General features: G+C 40.5%; 1 protein-coding gene across 4 annotated transcripts in view; it reads left to right on the forward strand.

The window, feature by feature from the left end:
- The first annotated feature begins 2100 nt into the window (after window positions 1–2100).
- The window catches only part of C16H8orf34 (chromosome 16 C8orf34 homolog), a 371793-nt gene continuing 361305 nt past the window's right edge, over window positions 2101–12588 (forward strand). For all 4 annotated transcript variants that reach the window (XM_057790534.1, XM_057790535.1, XM_057790536.1 and 1 more), the window contains exon 1: window positions 2101–2567. In XM_057790534.1, coding sequence (XP_057646517.1) covers window positions 2499–2567 — 69 coding nt within the window. In that variant the 5' untranslated portion in view covers window positions 2101–2498. The remainder of the gene's footprint in view (window positions 2568–12588) is intronic.

Genomic DNA, 12588 nt, shown 5'->3' on the forward strand with positions numbered 1-12588 from the left:
GGGCTTGATGAAGACTTATTCATTATATTAATTATTTTATTTTTAAGAAAGATATTCATCATCTCTCTTAGATGAAGTAGGTTCACTTTAGAGAAGACAGTCCTGATCTTGAAGAACAATGTGGAATTTAAAATACTTGGTCTGGGTTATTTCACTCAATATGTTTTCTAGATCATCCATTTCCTGCAAAATTCAAGATATCATTATTTTTTTCTGCTGTGTAGTACTCCATTGTGTAAATGTACCACATTTTCCTTATCCATTCTTCAGTTGAAGGGTATTTAAGTTGTTTTCAGGTTTTGACTATGACAAATAATGCTACTACGAACATAGTCCTTGTGGTATGATTGAGCATCATTTGGTTATGTACCCAAAAGTGGTATTGCTGGGTCTTGAGGAAGGTTGTTTCCTAATTTCTGACAAATTGCCATACTGATATCCAAAGAGGCTGCACCCAGAAAGACAAGCATCATATGTACTCACTCATAAGTTGGTTTTAGACATAAAGTAAGAAAAACCAGCCTACAATTCACAATCCCTGAGAACTTAGACAAAATGAGGACCCTAAGAGAGACATACATGGATCTAAACTACATGGGAGGTAGAAAAAGACAAGATCTCCTGAGTAAATTAGGAGCATGGGGACCATCAGAGAGGGTAGAAGGGGAGGAGAGAGGAAGAGAGGGAAGCAGAGGAAAATATATATACCTCAATAAAAACAATGAAAAAAATACTTGGAACTTTAGGTGTCCCACAGGCCTTCCTTCCAACTCCACAACATATATCATAGAAATATTGATATTCACATTATATATTCAATATATCCTACTAGCATACTAAAAAGTAAATAAGTAAGTATAATTTTGTACTGCAACAGAACATATGTGACAGCCCTTAACACATCACTGCTGTTTGCTCCTGCCGGCACCTGGCAGGTCATCCCAGGCTGATTGCAAAGGTAACAGCTTGGACCTGTTTCCACACCAAATCAACTGTGTTTCAAGTTATCAGTGGCAACTAATATTCTAGCGCCTCTGGTAGATTTCTCGTATGTGAATTATTCAAGGTAATTGCTATAATACTTCTGGAAATGATCCGTTCTCATCTTAATCATTGCACGTTGCCAGGATATTTTAAAATAGAGAGAGGCTTGGACACCAGTAAAGACACCAGTCACAGAAATTGGGAACACAGCGGGGGGGGGGGGGGCGAGAGAAGAAATCTATACCGTAATAGTCAGTTTTAAGGAAATCATTGCCTAGTAGAGACAATGAGCAGTTTCAGTATAAATGCTTTGATCCAGCAATACAAAATGGTTTGGAACCAGGGAAATTGTCTTTGAAGCTTCCGTGTTTTATATTGTATTTTTAAAAATTGCGAAGAGCTCTACGGAGAGCCCAGTGATAGCTGTAGATCTTCAGTTTGAACAGCCCTGCATAATAAGAAGGAATTAGGTAAAAGCGAGGTGCTCAGGAGGCATCTAGAGGAAGCAATGCTGGGAGGGAGTTTACCCAGAGCTTCCGAGCCCTAGCTAGAGGCAGAATTGAAGGCGTGGGCAGAGAAGCAAACTTGGAAGCCCAGAGCTGGCTCGCTTTGTTTCATCTCCCTTCCAAATGGCCAGGGGTTGCTTCCAGCCTTTGGGTGTATGCACTTCGGGAATTTTCAATCAGTTCTCAGACAGTTGACTTGCTCCAGGCCAGATCAGATACCTTTTTCATCTTCTTTATTATTATTCTCTTAAAGACAAGCAACTTTGTTTTCGCGTCAAAACGCGCCCACTAGCTTTAATTTCTGGCTTTCTCTCTTCCTCAGCTAGTGAAGGCAGAGCAGGCGCCCAGGAGAGGATCATCCTGGGTGGGGAGGACCATCCTCTTTGGAACTGCAGTTGTAGCTGCCAAGGAGTAGCCAACAAGCACCAGATTTATGTGCACTTTGAAAGAAGCACCTTTACCATTGGCTTTTTGAGCTGCGCTGTCGCTAGGGAGCGAGCACCGCCTTGGGGAGCAGCCTGGGTACTGGCTCCTGGCAGCCTGGAGCTGGGCGCACACCGTGGCGCGCTTTGGGCGGTTCCGCGCGTTGCCACCCCTGCGGCCGCCGCTGTCCCCAAGCTGGGCTACCGGAGGCGCTGCACAGACACTCGCCTCTGGCCACCAGCTCCTGCTGCTGCCGCCCAGAGGACAAACGAGCCTCTGCCCGCGATTTCCCCGCGGCGGCCGCGTTGCGGAAAGCTGAGCCGGTGGGCGCGAGCTGCAGGACGCGATGGAGTTCTTTCCTCGCTTTGGAGTTGCTTGAGTTGGCAGAGCCTCGCTGGGGTTCCCTGCTTTCTGCTCCCTGCTCCCTTTCGGGCTCGCCGTTCACCGCTTACCCGGTTGTTGCCCACCGCTGTGCCCGGGAGCCCAGGCTCCAGAGTTCCTGTCCCGGGTCCATTTGGGGGCAAAGGAGGGGCTGTCTCCAGCCAAGGGGCACTGTCTTCTCTCGGCTGACCCATCTATTTCTCCATGGCGTCTCGTCAACAAACCCGAATCCAGGCTTACCTGGAGAAAAACAAGATCGGTCCTCTGTTTGAGGTAAGGAGCCCTGGTGGGCAACGATCCCGCTGTCTTTGGGGGTTGGGGTGCAGAAATAAAATCAGAATCCCCCTAAGTAGAGGTGGGGTGCAGAGCAAATGCGCGGGAGAGGGAGCCCTGCATGGTTAGCTGTTCTGGAACGCGGCTCAGAGGGCACTTGGCCAGTTACCTGGACGCAGACAGGTGAGTTCCGGAGGGTCCACCCTTAGCCTAGCAGGACAATTGGAGCCGTCCGACTGTCCTGCATCTACTAGCCACATGGTAGGGCTCACACAGAGTGAGACAGGCAATTCATATGCACATCATCAGACTAACACACACACACACACACACACCTGGAATTCACACTATCTTGCATGTTAAATATATATATATATATATATATATATATATATATATATATATATATATATGGGCAGAATAGGTCCTGAAAAGGGGGAGGAAGTGCCCAGTGGAAAAAGAATATGTTGAACCGGAGGGAAGCTGGCCCATTGGGAACCTGATACTGATCTGTGCTTGAAACTAGAGCCCTTTGCCTAGCAGCCCCCACCTGTGTTCAAAGGAGGAAACGAGGCAGGAGGGAAGGGTTTGGGGAAAGCATGTCTGTTTTCTGAGAAGGAGACTATCTGTAGTTGTTTTCTTTCGCCTTTAAATAATTGGTGACAAAAACACAAGGGAGGAAAAAGAGCGGGAGCAAGAAGGAAACTGCGACCTAGGGGCAGAAAGCTGGGTACTCACTGGGGGCCTCGCAGGTGGCTCGCTCAGTGCTGGCGGTTGGGGGTGGGGTCAGGTATTCAGGTGGCAAGGAAGCTCCGGGTTCCTTACTCTCACTGTCAACTATCCCAGATGAGCACCCAGTAGAGGGGAGCCAGAGAAGGGACCAACTGACCTCCTCCAACACACACACACACCTGAAAAACAGCTGCAGATCTCTTAGCTGAAGAGTTGGGGAGAAAGGGTAAAAAGGGGTTGTTATTGGTATTGAGGATGGAGGCCCTTCCTGCAGACCAGGACAGCAGAGAGATGGAGAGAGAGAGAGAGAGACTGAGAGAGAGAGAGAGAGAGAGAGAGAGAGAGAGAGAGAGAGAGAGAGAGAGAGAGGGAGACTGAGAGAGAGAGAGACTGAGAGAGAGAGAGACTGAGAGAGAGAGAGACTGAGAGAGAGAGAGACTGAGAGAGAGAGAGAGAGAGAGAGAGAGAGAGAGAGAGAAAGAATGATGCGAATTAATGGCTCAGTTTGAAAGGACTCATGGTGTGTGTGTATGTGTGTATCAAATAAGTCTTTTTTCCCTGGGGAGAACAGCTTTCAAATAACTAAGCTTTGCGAAATCCTAAAGTTTTCCTGCCCGACCTTAAGTTAATATGGTAATATCTAGAAATGTTGTAGCATTTTTCTACAAAAACTCCTTTAACAGGACCACAAAGTCTTGCAGCTCTATTAATAATCTGTTGGTTTCAAAATGTTGACAAAGGAAATCTTGCTTCTGCCAAATCGGTACCCTCCAGTCGTGTGAGCCTCTAGAACCCTTTCTTTATGCTTAGTTTAATGCTTATAAGTTACACATGGCCTCATATCGGTAAAACACAGAAAGGTAGAAGTAGAATGATGAATAGTATATAAATTGCATCAAAATAATCACACGAATACATTTAGACTGTATCTGTCCACTGGCAACCTGGAATCTAAAACTCCATTAGCCATGGAAAAATAAGTGAATTTCTTTAAGAGACAGCCCTCTCACTTATTTCAACACTCCCATCCTCCTTCCCAAGTGATAATAATGGAATTAACTTTCTGCGTAATTAGGAAAGAAGCTCAGGTTGGTATTTATGAGTTGTCTTCTCCCCTTTAATGCTCAAGCAGCTAATTCCTCACGGAAGAGTTTTAAGTGACAGAGGAAATTGTTTCACAAAAGCTTTCTCTCTCCTCACCCAAACCCAACAAAATTCTAAGCCTTCTCTTGTACTGCACGTACGTTACATGATCCCCATTAGCTTGGATCGAAGTGATGAGTAGTTAATTTTTAAGGATTAATGAGCACTTTCCATCACTGAAGGGAAGAGAAAAAGCATGGTAAATTCTCTGCTAAGGGCAGGGTGGGGCAGATGCTCAGGCAGCCACGGTGTTAGAGCTTGGCTCTGAGAGCAGATGTTTGTCCTCAAGTTAGAAATCAGTGTAGAAGTCAGATGTGGTGGCCCACAGTGGTCATACTGGCACTTGTGGGGCTGCAGGGAGATGATCACCATAGTTACCCGCTCAGTCTGAGCTACACAGTGAATTCAAAGGTGGAGAGCAATACCTGTTACAAATACAGCACCCCCCCCCCCCCGCCAAGTGACCAAACCTAACAGCAACAAACAAACAAAAAACCCAGAGTACAGAAATACCATCTACAAGATGGATGCTGACTATCTCAAATTCCCGTGACTCGGTGATTCTCGGAACTGACTTAGAAGCCTCAGTGGAGAGTCCTTGGGATGTGGACCATCAAGAGTAGTACAATAGATGGCTACAACTCTTGGACCACATTTTTGAGAAACAATAATGGAAACTTAAAATTTTCTTTGACAAACCACCAATCAAAATAGGCAACTCCCGTACTTATCACCTACAATGTTGTCTGGAGGCCCAAGGACAGACACAGAGTTCCTCAGTTGTCAAAACATGCAGTATCTGGAAGTGTGTCCCACTGTGGGCTATGTATGTGAGGAACGTTTGGAGAAAGCTATATACAGTGAAACACTTTAAAGGGAGTTTATCAAAGTTATTTAAAGAATATCAAATAGGAAAGGTAACCTCCTCCCAAGGATGAAAATGTGTGGATTTTCTGGATTTTTTAAGACTATGTAGTCATGGCTGCCCTGGCTAGAACTTCATTTGTAGACCAGGATGGTCTCCCAGAGGTCCACCTGCCTCCACTTCCCAAATGCTGGAATTTAAAGCATGCCTCACTATTCCAGGACTCACTTTTTTTAAGCTTTGAAATCCCATTTCTGTACTTAGTTTATCTCTTAATATTGGCTTTATCACTGCTAATTTGTTATGTGTGATGATTAAAAAATGTTGTATTCACTACCTCCAAAATAAATTGAAGCTAACTTTAATTTGAAGTGATATAGGAACATACATTTAAACTGCCTTTAAATATGACCTAAAACAGTTTAAAGCATGCAAACCATGCTTTAAAAATCATTGGGTAAGAGCCCCAAGTGATGATATTTTAAAAGATTATGAGCTCATGCAAGATAAAATGACTTGCATTCCTCAAACTCTGAAATTATGTAGCATATAATAGTTTCAGTTTTCCCTCTGGCTTTTTAAAGGCAGGCAAGCAGTGTGTCACCTGGGCGTTTGGTTTACAAAGAGTGTTTCACAGAGCTGTGACTTTGCTCACTTTAAAATTTACATCTAAGGCCCTCATACTTGTAAGAAAAGCATTTTACCACCTGTCTTCCCAGCCCATAAAAAGTGCTTTTCCTGACTTGATAGCGTAGTTTAATAATTAATGAAGCCTTCATTTATAAAAGAAAGAAAAACACACTTCAGAGAAGCCACAGTCCCATACAATTCTCAAGCATCCTAAGAGTTAAGAAGATTCTGATAACATTCAAATTATGTAAATAAGGATTATAATAAAATATTTTAAAGTCTGAAACAACATTAAGAATTTCTCATACTTCTGCTTCTATATTAAAAATTTTAAGCCCAGAAAATTCAAGGCGAATAGTTAAGTCATTTATGACCTGAGTTTGAGTCTCAGTACCAAAGTAAAAATGAGGAGGTGGAGATAGATGATCCCTTTGGGTTCCCAAGCAGACAGTCTAGCCTTATCATGAGCTCTCTTCTCAGAGAAGTTGGATAATGACCTGAGAATGATGTTTGAAGTTGTTCTCTGGCATCTGATTGCTGTTTACAGTGTATAGAGGTCACTCAACTTTTCATACAAATATGCACACAATTGAACATAATTAGAAAATGAAAAGGATCATTCAAATTTGCCTTTATGCTAATAGTTGAATATAAGGAAGCAATGTTAAAGGTAATGCCATTTTCCTCATGGAAATTTGAAAATAAATTTGGAATTAAAAAAAAAATTACATCTAAGTTCTGATTTAAATGGCAAGGTAGAAAATGGTTCATGTCCCACAAAAGTGAAGTAGCTTTGCACCATACATAAATGTGTGGTGTGAAGACAGTTGTATCAAACCCCCAGGCCAGCATGTTAATATCTTTTAAAAAAAAAATCAGTACTTAAAAACTCTGCTTCTGAATTGTTTGACATTTACCTGCTTAGGGAATTAAACTGGTCCCTTTTGTCTTTAGTAGAAACCATTTAAATTAGTTCCTGAGAGATTATGTCATGTGGAGCATCAACATCCCTCATTTTTCACACAAAGACCTATGCATTTTTAGTTCCCCCTTTTATTAAATATACAGTAATTATTTACTGTTTGGAAAGATACTCAAGGTAGCCAAGCATATTGGTTCTGCTTTCACCAAAGAGTATGACATCCTGAGCTAGTTCAAAGAATAGTAAGGGTACTCATGTGTTTTCACAGAAATTTCAAGTCTATGTGTGCTGACTGTGCAGTCAGCCAAACTCAGTGTACTTTTTTGAATGTGGTCTAACTGTCTCCAAGTAGATTGGAGTCACTGTCTCATCAGGTTTATAGTTTAATGTTCTACTACTCATATGGCCTAAATCTGTATGAACTAATTTGCTGCACACAGGGCGAGTTGGACACACGACCAGATCTTGGGTATCCCCAGACCCATCTTTGTACATTACACTGCTTGCTTGCTCATCTCTGGTACCTACAGTTATGGAAGCTCAAACTTCAGTCTGCTTCCATCCTTCCCAAGCTCATGACTTTTCTTTGTTAATATCCTTTATAGTCTGAAAAGCATACCCTGCTCTTATTAGGAAGCTATCCTGTCTGTGGTGATGTATGTGTGGTTGTTGTGAGAGCCTGCTTGTTTGTTCCCAGTTGCTCATCACCGAAATAATCACACAGAAACCATATTATTTGCAATATGTTTGGCCAATAGCTAAAACATATTTCTAGTTAACTCATATCTTAAATTAACCCATCTCCATTAATCTGTGTATTGCCACAAGGCTGTGGCTTACCGGGTAAAGTTTTGGCATCTGTCTCTGGTGGGGCTACATACATGGCTTCTCTCTGACCCCTCCTTCTTTCTCCCAGCATTCAGTTTAGTTTACCCCATCTAACTCTGTTCTGCTATAGGCGCAAAGCAGTTTCTTTGTTAATCAATGATATTCACAGCATGCATAAGGGATCCCACATCACATGGTGATGGCTGTGGTTAGCTTATGGCTATAAAGGGTACAGAAGGATAAAGTCATCCCTTGCTAAACACAAGAGGTGAGCTCTATGCCCACATAATTCTGAAAGATTAATGTAAAAATGTAATTTTTAATAAAATGCTTCCAAGGGAGAAGTCATAAAAATACCAGCATGATACTTAGAAAGTCTTCAAGTTAATGATAAGCCAGTATGTGTTTTGAGCAACTCTTGTCAGAGATTTCCTCTCAGATGTTGAAGTGATAAAAGTTTTTCTTGTTTCTAAATTTATATTAATCTTTATAATCCTGAAACAGAGAACCATGCATAAGGTAAGATGATCATTTGAATAAAGTTTTCCAAAGCCAAAATTAATACATTTGTATTGATTTACCTTAAAATAATCTTTAAATGCTTTAGGTTATTTCATTTCTACCTTGTTGTGTCTTCTTTTCAATTAGTTTATAAGGAAATAAAATTACTCCATAATGAAGTGGTGCTGGGATGTAGCCGAGTGGGAAAACACTTGTCTTTTATACACAAGATCTGTAGTCAATCCTGAGCACTCCCGGCCCCAGCAAAAGAAAAAAAAATAAACATTCAAAAACATTACCAACATATTTGAAGAGACAAGTAATATCTCAGTGTTTGAAATGCTCTTATTATTTTTCTAAAACAGCCTTTTATTTTATTTTACATACCAATCCCAGACTGTGATCAATGGAAATATGGTATTTTGGAAATACTATGGCCCTCTTTATTTCCTTACTATTTAAATTAAGCAGCCATCAGGCAGAATCATGCAATGAGCACAGCGAAATTGGGCAGGTGACCTTGAGGATATGTGGACCTGATTCAGGAGCTGAGCAGAGCAATCATTTGGCAGGACCAGATGATTTTTTATACGGGGGGGGGGGGGGGTGGTAATAGAGGTATTAAGAAAAGAATCGCATTTATTGAAAATCATGAAAGCCATTTTTTTCCTCCCAGATGAAGATAAAAATCACAGATTAAAAGTGGAGAAAGCTTGAATGTTAGAATGGAACGGCAGGTGCTGTGTAATCTAAGGACTTTCAGTAAGATTTGGAGATTTTACTTATGCTAAGGCGTTTGTACTACATTTTTATCCTTACTCTGTTTACTGTGAGAAACTGACTTCTCACAGGGCAGGGTTCTGTGACCTCTCTTAAGCAGGGTGGGAGAGGGAGGAGGGGTTATGGGGGAGCTGGAGGGGATTGGGAGGAGGGAAGGAAGTGTAAATAATTGAATGGAAAAATAAAAATAAATAAAAAAAGAACTGGAAATGCAACACCCATGTAGCAATGAACACAGGTGGTACCCAGATTGTGGTGTCTAAATATCCTTCCTTACCAGAAGAACTAGGTGAGCTGGAGAGAAGACTCAAGTGGCTAAGAGCACTGATTGCTCTTCCAGAAGTCCTAGGTTCAATTCCCAGAACACACATGGCAGCTCACAACACCTTCACACAGACATAAATGTAGGCAAAAACATCAATGCATATGAAATAAAAATAAACAAGAGATAAAAAAGAACCAGGTATCCCTGAAGGAATGGTTGATCCCAGGTTTGTATAAGATGAGTGAACACAGGGTATCTTATACCACACAAAAGTGCAAAAAGAGTGATGAGCACACTATCATCTGTAGCTTCAATTCCAGAGGATCTAATGTCCTCTTTTGGCCTCTATAGACAGCAGGCACACATGTGGTGCATGTATATAAACCTGCATAAAATACATATTAAAAAACTTTAATACATGTCATGTTTATTAGTATATGTTCATTGTACATGATATTTTCACTTAACTCTGATGTATTCTTTGGCCGTATTCACCCCATTACCCTCTCACAGCTCTTCCTGCTACTTCACCGACTTTAGTATTCTGTTGCAGTCTGTACTCCTTTTCTCTTTTCCTCTCCGCTCCAATACTAGATCCAACTATGTTGAGTATGATAGCTTAGGTTCTCATAGCTAAAATTATGAAACATTGTAATATAAAGAGATAAAAGTGTACCTATATAATATAGTATTATTAAACAGAATATGGATTTTTGATGTATACACAAATCCCCCAAATAATTATATGAATGGAAAAGCCAAAAGTTTATTTAATATGTGAGTCTATTCATGTAATAGTGGCAAAGTCATAAAAACAGAAAACAGACTTTTGACTTTCAGGTGTTGAGAGTTACAGAGAGGAATGAGCAAAGCGAGTAGGGCTCTAAGTTAGCAACATGGGGATTCTTATGGTGGTGGCAATGATCTCTGCATTTGGACTGAGCAAGTGTCAATATGCTGGTCTTGGTGTTATTCTGTATTTTACATGATATACCCACTAGGGAACAAGGAAATAAGACATTTTCTTGTACAGTTTATTGCAATTGCATATGCATCTACAATTACTTCAAAATAAAATTTTAATAAAGTAGTCCCCAGTCTATGTATGGTTGAGTTTCAGGCACTGTGACAAAAATCACATCTTAAAGGAGGAAGGTTGATTCTGACTCATGATGTCCGGCCGCGGCCACTTGGCCATTTTCTCTCAGGCCTGTGGTGGGAGGCAGGTCCGGGAGGGAACCTGCTCCACTCGTGGAAGCTGAAAAGGAAGAAAGAGGCGGAGGAGCGGGGCAGTGACTCAGTATCACGGCATCCCCAGGGACATGTATCAGAAGGTGAACTTCCTTCGTCTTGGCTCATGAACCTAAAATGTCTGCTGCTTCGCTACAGCACCAACACCTGGGGAGCAAGCCTTCAACACCTGTGTTTGGGGGGATGCACATTTAGGTTCTAACCATAACATCGTCTCACATACCATTTCTTAAAAGGCTGTTGGTTCCATAATCGAACAATTAAAGCAAATTACAGAGCTGGCCAAACTGTTCAAAATGTAGAGACTGACAAGATAAACACAACGTTTTTAGGCCTTTGTTATATACAACAAAATCATCAATAAATCCTTAAATTTAGGAATTAAAAAATTGTACACTTCTGAGCAAAACAAATCTTACTGATCCTCCAGCTAGTCACAAAAATATTATACAATACTTCAGTGTATTTAGATGACATGATGCAAATTGCTGAAAGAATCAATAATTTTGAAATTGTGTTCTCTTAAATATGAATATATATTTCAAGTTGATGTGTAAATATAGTTACCTTATTAACATTGGTAGAATTTTTGTACTAGAAAGTTGCTTAAATATATCAAATTAAAAGTGCTTTTTCTGAAATTAAGTTACTTCACTTAAAATAGCAGTTTCAAATCTATCCATTTTCCTGCAAATTTCCAAGTTTCATTTTCTTATGACTGAATGAAAGTATTTTGTATATACATAGCACATTTTTATGGGTCATTCATCGGCTAAGGAACAATCTAGGGTGACTCCGTTTCCTTGCTGTTGCGAATAGAGCAACAATGAACATATGCGTGCACAGAACTGTCTAGTGGCTTTCAAGTCTTATGGGTATTTGCTGTAAATTCTTTTCCACATGTGGGTACCAGCTTTCAAAGCATATACATGTGTATCAGAGAGAGGGGGTTGGGAGGGAGGCTCATGAAACTAGAAAGAGGAATATTAAAAGAGAAAAAGGTGTCAAGGAAATGAGGAAGGACCATAGGACACGTGACATCAAAATTGAAAGGAACTATTGGGGTGGAAGGGTAAGGCAGGAGGGTCAGGGAGCTGAAGACCCTTGTGGGGAGGAAGATCAACAACAGATAATTATGCTTAAAATACCATAATGAAGCTTTTTTATGCTAATTTAAACCATGAAAGTAGGAATCAACAAAAAACTCTTAAAATTATATGAGTAATTAATACATATAACGTAATTCATTGTGATGGTTCAAAACATATACACAACATGTAGTAATCAAATTCAATTTTGTCTTTTATACACCCTTCCTTTACATCTATTCTAATCTCCATAACCACTGTACTAAATTCAAATCACCTCTGTTTAGCTTTCACACATAAGAGAGAAGATATAGTGTAAGTCAGCTTTCTTTTGCTAAAGCAAGCCCAAGAAATCTTAAAAAAAAAAAAAAGAGGAAAAATTTATTTCTGCTCACAGTTTTTAGAAGTTCAAGTTCATTTTCAGTTGCCCATATTACTTAGGGTGTGTGAGGAGGTAGTCCTGCATAATAGGGCTTGCTCACCTCATGGAAGCTAGGGGATGAAAAATAGAGAAGACTCCAAAGTCCTATTTATCCCCCTCCTCGCTAACACATCCTCGTGGCCTAGCTTCATCCTAACTTGCTGTATAGCAAGCTTAATGGTACCACCACTGTCAATAGCAACACAGGCTGAGATAAGGCCCTTTCAACATGGGCTTCCAAGGAGCAGTCAGATTCTAATTACAATACGCTTGTCAAAGAACTCTTCAACCAATGGTTTCGTTTGTAGGAATGTGTTACCCAGAAATCTTGGAGCATATGTAAAAATTTGCAAGAATATGAATTGTATATTATTTTAAAATGGTCAGAACTTGTGAATAAACTAATGCCTTTATGAATAATAAAATGTTTAGATCAGTTTGAAACCATGTTTTGAAAAAAATACACCTATTAAAATGAGTCAAACTGATACTCATATGCAGAGTTCACATACTGACATTTAAAAGTCTCTGTAATTACAGATGAATGAGTCTTGGAATACTAGTGTGCCCTGATACACACTGAAGTGAAATATGA

The sequence above is a fragment of the Chionomys nivalis genome, chromosome 16, assembly GCF_950005125.1.
Source record: "Chionomys nivalis chromosome 16, mChiNiv1.1, whole genome shotgun sequence".
NCBI classification, from domain to species: Eukaryota; Metazoa; Chordata; class Mammalia; order Rodentia; family Cricetidae; genus Chionomys; species Chionomys nivalis.